Source organism: Rhea pennata, chromosome 31, assembly GCF_028389875.1.
Source record: "Rhea pennata isolate bPtePen1 chromosome 31, bPtePen1.pri, whole genome shotgun sequence".
Taxonomy (NCBI): domain Eukaryota; kingdom Metazoa; phylum Chordata; class Aves; order Rheiformes; family Rheidae; genus Rhea; species Rhea pennata.
In genome coordinates this window covers 42243-49004 of record NC_084693.1, presented here as the reverse complement: position 1 = coordinate 49004, position 6762 = coordinate 42243, and the positions used below count along the sequence as shown (strand labels likewise).

General features: G+C 39.5%; 1 protein-coding gene across 4 annotated transcripts; it reads right to left on the bottom strand.

Moving 5' to 3' along the window:
• Window positions 1–261: 261 nt before the first annotated feature.
• RIT1 (Ras like without CAAX 1) lies at window positions 262–6753 on the bottom strand. 4 transcript variants are annotated; one of them, XM_062598055.1, is made up of 5 exons: window positions 6413–6753; window positions 5758–5814; window positions 4686–4759; window positions 4012–4203; window positions 262–3062 (listed from the first exon to the last, which is right to left on the bottom strand). In XM_062598055.1, exons 1-5 carry the CDS (start codon window positions 6504–6506, stop codon window positions 2832–2834), a joined length of 648 nt encoding a protein of 215 aa, XP_062454039.1. In that variant the 5' UTR covers window positions 6507–6753; the 3' UTR covers window positions 262–2831. The 4 variants fall into 4 exon arrangements, with proteins under 4 accessions (XP_062454039.1, XP_062454040.1, XP_062454042.1 ...); XM_062598056.1 differs by lacking the exon at window positions 6413–6753 and adding an exon at window positions 6081–6400; XM_062598058.1 differs by lacking the exon at window positions 6413–6753 and adding an exon at window positions 6097–6400.
• Window positions 6754–6762: the final 9 nt, after the last annotated feature.

Genomic DNA, 6762 nt, shown 5'->3' with positions numbered 1-6762 from the left:
TACGCAAAGTATATGAATGTAAAGTCATACAGTTACAAAACATCTTGGTCATATTTAAATGATTTAGCACCATATTTGCATCATTTTTTTTAAGCTCTGCACTGCTTAAATTTAATATAAATTATCAGCTCATTTTCGGAGCATCCAGCCAGCAAGACAAGCATTTTCCAGAATAAACTGCAAACACACCATTAAGTGTCCTTCTTTGGCGCTCTATCCATCATGCTAGGCACCAAGAATTAAAACATCAAATGCAAGTAGTTGTATTAAAATTTCTATATTGCGTCAAATAAAACAATAATTCTGCATACAAATAATTCTGCATACAAATTTATATATGACAAAAATAAAACTCTTCTTGAATAACACTGTAAAAAAAGTGCTTGCTGCTGTTCTGATTTAAAAATTCTGTAAGCAACAGACTCACAAAGGGCATCAGTAAACACTTAACTGCATTGAAGAAATAATGTAAGGCAGAGATACCAGTTATTTAAAGGTGAAAATAAATATTAGTCCCATACAGCTTTCGGTTCTGCTGGCAGGTTATCTTTTCTTATTATCTGAAAATTTCAAATGCGGGAATTGACTAATATAATATGTTAAAATAATGTCTCAAGGAAAAGCATGAGGAAAACTTGCCATCATAATCAGGCCTCTATTTAACATTTCCAGAAAGCTGATTTAGAGTAACAAGCCACTGCTTTTAAAGCAGCATATTAGTTGCTGTCCCCTCTTTCAGCTCAAAATTTCTGCCAGAAAGTTTTCCTAAGATTTTCATCAAAGAGTTATAGACAGCATTTAATCCAACAATGAATGACTAGTAGGGCTTTAAGTTCTAAACTGGTAACTATGGAGCAGATGTACACACCTGCTCACACAGTTACTTTCAAAAGAGGTCTTATATTCTATACATTCCAAATTATACTTAATCTCTTTTTCAATTGGAGTTTGTAAAATTTTTGCTAATGCAGCGTAACACTGGAGCTTTGGAAGTGAGAAACAGAAAGCAATATAAATGTTCAGTACAGGTACAAACATAACATAAAGAATATTCCCCCCCCCTCCAATTTTCTTGTTATCACACAGAAAATATTCTTAGAAGCACCAGGCTTAGGATTTCCAGTGGCCTCCTAAATACTATAGAGTTTAGCAAGAAAGCCTAACGGTTTATACATCTGCTATCCTTGCTTATTCTACTCCATCATTTCACACATGAACTTAAGTAGCTTCATTTTGAACTTCGATTGTACTATCATACGCAGCACGGTAAGACTGACATTACAGATTTTATTTCTGATCAACGAGATCAGCATAATCACCAACATGGATGATCAAAGAATAACATAAGCTATACTACGTTTAGAGTCAGTTAAGCTCTTTTGCTCTTAAACTGAAAGATTCCAGGCACTTAATTCTGGTTGTTTTAACCATGTGAGTTGCCTAACTGTGATTCATTGTACTCCTAAAAAACAAAATCAAAAAGAACACCTTCCTGTTAGGTGATCTTTTTGCATTTGGACATCAGCTCTGGATTTAAATTCTAGAGCTGATGTATCATCTCAAAGCAGAAAAGATCGGCTATACATGGAGAATCTGTCTTTAAAATGCTTTCTTAACCAAACGATTGTTTACTGAGCATAAAAAAAAATCTCCACATGCGCTGACTGAACTGTATACATAAGTAAGGTCAGAGACGTGAACATCTATCAGGACAGTCACTGTGGCCAGCCACTTGTTTTTCTCTGCTGTATCATTAGTTCTACTCTTACGACCGCGCTGGAAGAATCTTACCAGAATTAGTATTAACTCTGGGGCAAAATATCTGCAATGCTCAGTTTCAGTCATCTTCTTTACAAAGCAGTTATCAAAGTAATTTGAAATTACTATATTAGAGATTTCTACCTAACAACGATACTGGCTCCTTTAAGAAAATAATGTAAAATTTAATGTAAACAAATAAGCCACTACAACATTACAACTATGATTTTAACAAGCAAGTCAGAAAATTCAAAGCTGTAGTTTCTAGTGCATCTACAGTGTCAAATTATCACAGGTGTTATGGTAACACAATAAATGCTACATACAGTAGGAAAACACTATGTATTTATGCACTGTTGCCAAACTATAGCTGCCATAGGAACCATAACTTGTTTTTCTGACTTGTTTAGAAGCCCAATTACAACATTGCATTAATGTTGATAATTTTAGATGAACTTGTATATTCCACATTACTTGTGCACTAAACTTGTGTATTCCACATTACTTACTATTTGTTGGAAAAATTCTATTCAATGAGAACACAAGAATTCTACACTGACATCTACACATAACCTAGACTTTTAGTCATGACGTGCATTTTGTAGACTACTTTTCACCATGACCTCAGCAAGCATCTCTCGTGATGTAGGTTACTGTTCCAAAAAGCAGCAAAATTTTGTTGTGCAAACAACTAGGAAAAAAACATGAATTAAGTTATGCTGGCAAGGAGTTCAACAGTTTTTTAAAACAATTCAACTTCCAGTACGCAGTGACCAAAGACAAACATTCAAAAGTGCAGGGACACAAATCTATCAGCATTTGTAACCAACAACATGCGAGTAACATTTGTTGGATCCAGTCAAAAATACAAATAAAAGCAAAATCACTGCTATGTCATGAGTAAAAAAATCCAAATTAGGGGAATATAATTTTAAACAGAAGTAATTGGTAGATATTATACCCTCTCTGATAAAAGTCCCATCAGATTTAAAACATCCTGCCAAAATGTTGTCCCTAAACCGCTTTGGTTACAAATGGCTGTTCACAGATTTTGTTTCATTTTGCAGAAGAATTCAAGTGACTGAATCCTTCTTCCTTCTAAATGGTGACTTTAGTCTTTTCCACACGCTGCTTTTAGGTTTGGATTTTTTTTCCATTGCCATTACTGCTTCTTTTTCTTTCCTACGGATTTCTCGCACAAGAGCATGAAATACATCATCAATATAGTAACGGTATGCAGCTGAAGTTTCAAAAAAAGGGCAGTTGAATTCTCGTGCTAAAGCAGCGCCTTCTTCTTTGGAGACCTTAAAAAAGAAGTTTGTATTTGTCAACAAAGCCAAAACCCCTGAAGTTAATTTCTTTACCTTTTCTTGTCCTGCTTACTCCACAAATGTGCATGCAGCCTCCCAGTTCCAGAACAGCTTGCTTCCACTGATCTCTAAATCTTTCTCTACAAATCCATTTTTCTTTTTCTTTCACTCACCACTTCACTAGAAATGCAATCATCTGTAAGAGATTCTCTGAACAGAGCCGGTCTGGTCATTTATGAAACAAAAACATCCCTTCAAAGAGTATTACTTCACTGGAGCTTTATTTAGAGGTTGCTTAATTTGTGCAGCACTCAGCCATAACACAAGCAGTTGTCAGTCAGGTCAATTAAGGGTTTCCTTCTGCTGGTCAGCACCCAAAACTTTTGTCAATTACTTCTTCCTAAAACTGAGCACTCTTTCCAAAGAAAGAATTTTATTTAAATCCTAAAAAAGTATCACTGACTACCCATTCTATATACTACACCTGTTACCAAGAGTGTTTACCATAACCACTGTAATTTTCCTGCTGCTACCCACACTGAAAATTCATCTAATTCCAGGTATACAAACACTATCTAGCTTAATCTCATTTTCCTTTCTGTCCCTTCTTATTTGAGTTCCTCATTATTATACCTTTATTCTTAGCACACTTAGACCTATTTCATTTGTACTGCTATTTGCAAACGGCTTATAGGATACTAAATCTTTGTTAGACACAGTGCCTTTCAGGAATTATGAACCCCCCCCCCCAGCCCCCAACCTAATAGCAATGGAAACCTAAAGCATCAAGTTGAAGGCCTTACTTTTGCAATTACTATGTGTATTTGTTCATTACAGATTCAACAAGTGCTTTTATTAAGTTAAACTTACTATGTAGTAAACACGCAAAATTTAAGAAAGGGAATACAACCTCTTTTATTACTGTAATTTTTGTGCCATTTACCTGCCGCAGCTGTGTCAGATCAGATTTATTTCCCACTAGGACCACAGGAGTGTCATCAGTGCGCCGAACACGATAAATAAGCTGTTTGAACTCACGCACTTCATGGAAACTGCGTCGGTCTGTGATCGAGTAACAGATGATAAAACCCTCGCCAGCCCTCATGTACTGGTCTCTCATGGCTGTAAACTCTGCCTAAAAATAGACAATTACGTTTTAATTGCACAAATACAATGACTTCTAATTTGCTCACAACAGAAGAAAAAATGTATTCACAAAACAGCTGGATAGAAACTTTGTAAACAAGTTGGTTATCCATCTTCTTCTCCTGTTACATATGGGAGAAGATATTATAAACATTTGAGATTAATTCTCAGTTTCCTGTACTACAGAAATCATGTAATCAGGTCATTCTTCAGGCAATATAGATTGTTGGTAAAGCATGAAAGACAAGATACGCGAAGAAAGCAGGACATGAAGAAAGGATGCCATCTGGGCTGCCTAGATAGACAGTATGATGCAGGTGCTATAAACAACACATACATGCAAGAAATGAGAGAGCTCATAAAACTAATCTGGAAGAAAATAGTAGCATATTGTTACAAGATTTCTGTCTCTATGTATGACCACTACAAATTTCTAAAACCCTCCCAATTCACTTCTTAATAATCACATACCTGTCCTGCGGTGTCCAAAATATCCAGATTTGCTGGTTCATCATCAATGCGTATTCGTATTTTATAAGCGTCCTCTGTAAATTCATGACACATAGGAAAGAACAAAGTTGTAATACAAACACAGTACTTCCTAGTCACAAATGTACAAAAAGATCGTTACAAAAAAAATTTTTAATCTGGTAATGTTACTACACTACATTAGCCTGTTCTTCATTTACAACAGATTAAAATATAATTGTTCAAGTATGATTTAGTATCCCACCCAACTGCTTGCTAAAATCACTGCATGAGGCATTTCTGACAGGCTAGTGAAAATATCCTATAAATTCAATCTTGCACACCTTTGTGGAAAACACAAGGTAGGAGCATTACGTTTTTTCTCAAAGTCAGAAAATACGCCCTGATTCAAGGACAGAATTATAATGGTCACCGCCAACTGCCAATTTCTTAAAAGTAAGACAATTTTCTGTCCTTCTACACCAACACTCTCACACTGAGACAGTGTGCTTTTCCGCAAGAAGTTAGGTATTCTTCCTGCTTTTCCTTTGAAAGAGTGACTGTTGGTTAGATTTCTTCTGGAGATGCTGAAGAAACAGGTCACAGAAGATATGCAGCAATACAGCAAGCAGTTGAGCATTTTCATCCCTTCCAAGTCAGCTGGAAGTTTATCAAAACCAGAGCACACTTTAGCCTGACAAATAGAAGCTATAGCAGAGAACTGATCTTCATTATGGAGACTTGATTTTTTGAATAAGCTACCAACAATTACGTATCAGTAGTATTTTGCCAACATGCAGGCAAACACAGGTAATACTCTGAATAAAAAAAAATAACAATATACAGATAGTGAAAATACTAAAGATTCAGAAGTCAGAATACGCCTCTCAGTCCTCACACAGTTTCAGAACTATTAACTCCTTAAATTAGTAGTCTAAGGAATTTTGACTCCTCGCTTTACAACGAAATTTATGGCTTTCTTTAAATTAATCACTTTCAAGCAATAGATTCCACAACAGTTTAATCTGCTGTGAGAAGGTGGCAACAGGAAAGAGAAAAGAGAGACTTTTCTCACCAATTGTGGGATCGTGATCCTCTGGAAATCGGTGACTGATAAACTGCATGGTCATGGCTGGAAACAAAAATTGGAGACAAAAAAGTTACAGTCTTGGCAAGCATCCATCACCTCAACGTTCAGTTCACAACATATTTAAGCATGTTATTTGACTAACAGCTAAAACATAAAGCTGGCAGAAGGAAAATATACTAAGCACAAGACTAGAAAGAAACTTAATAGGCAAAATAACACTCAGAAATGCTGAGAAGCATGCCCTCGTCCTCAACAAAGCAGTACAAACTTCAGAAACAACGCTGGAAACGCGGAAGATGATGACACACCACGCTCCCGAGACACCCCTGGGGGACCGGAACAGAGCACAAACCAGAGCTCCTTCTCTAACGAACGTTTCTCTTCAGCGCTCCTGCCGTCGGCTACCTGTGGAGTCCCGCCGGCTGCTCAGCGCGGCTGAGGAGGAAGCGACGGCAGCACCGGGAGCGACAGACAGGGGCCTCAGGGCCGTTCCGCCGAGCCGTGTGTAACAGCCGCCGCAGCTTAGAGTAGCTGCGCCAGCCGCGCCCCGCGGCCCCCCTCAGGCAGCGGATCGCCCCGTGGGGCTGCCCCGTCCCGTCTAGTCCCCCGCGCCGCCCTGCCTGGGGGGCGCCGCACGCACCGCTCTTGCCGACGCCGCCGGCGCCCAACATCACCAGCTTGTACTCGCGGGACTGCCCTGGAGCGCCGCCGCCGGGACGGGCTCCAGCGTCCATCTCCTCAGCGCCGAGGGAACCAGCCACCGCTCAGGAGGAGAAAAGACCGTGAGCGGCAGCCGCGCCTCGCTCGGCTCAGTTCCGTCCCGCCGCCGGCAGGCGCCACTCGCCACCCTCACCACAGCAGAGACGTCAAACTCCCTCCGTGCCGCATCCTCCTGGCCGCCCGCGCGGGCGGGAGCCGACGACCCGCCGCTGCTTCGGCCCCGCTCCAGGCGAGATAACGAAACCAAAATGGCGGCGGCTCCTGCTTCAC

What these genes read in the sequence shown, in the direction of transcription:
- RIT1 (XM_062598055.1), bottom strand. Translation starts at nt 6,506, where the DNA reads ATGGACGCTGGAGCCCGTCCCGGCGGCGGCGCTCCAGGGCAGTCCCGC. An exon ending in CGGCGGCGTCGGCAAGAGCG is followed by an intron (nt 5,815 to 6,412) that starts GTGCGTGCGGCG and finishes TTTTGTTTCCAG; the next exon opens with CCATGACCATGCAGTTTATC. An exon ending in GGATCACGATCCCACAATTG is followed by an intron (nt 4,760 to 5,757) that starts GTGAGAAAAGTC and finishes ATGAATTTACAG; the next exon opens with AGGACGCTTATAAAATACGA.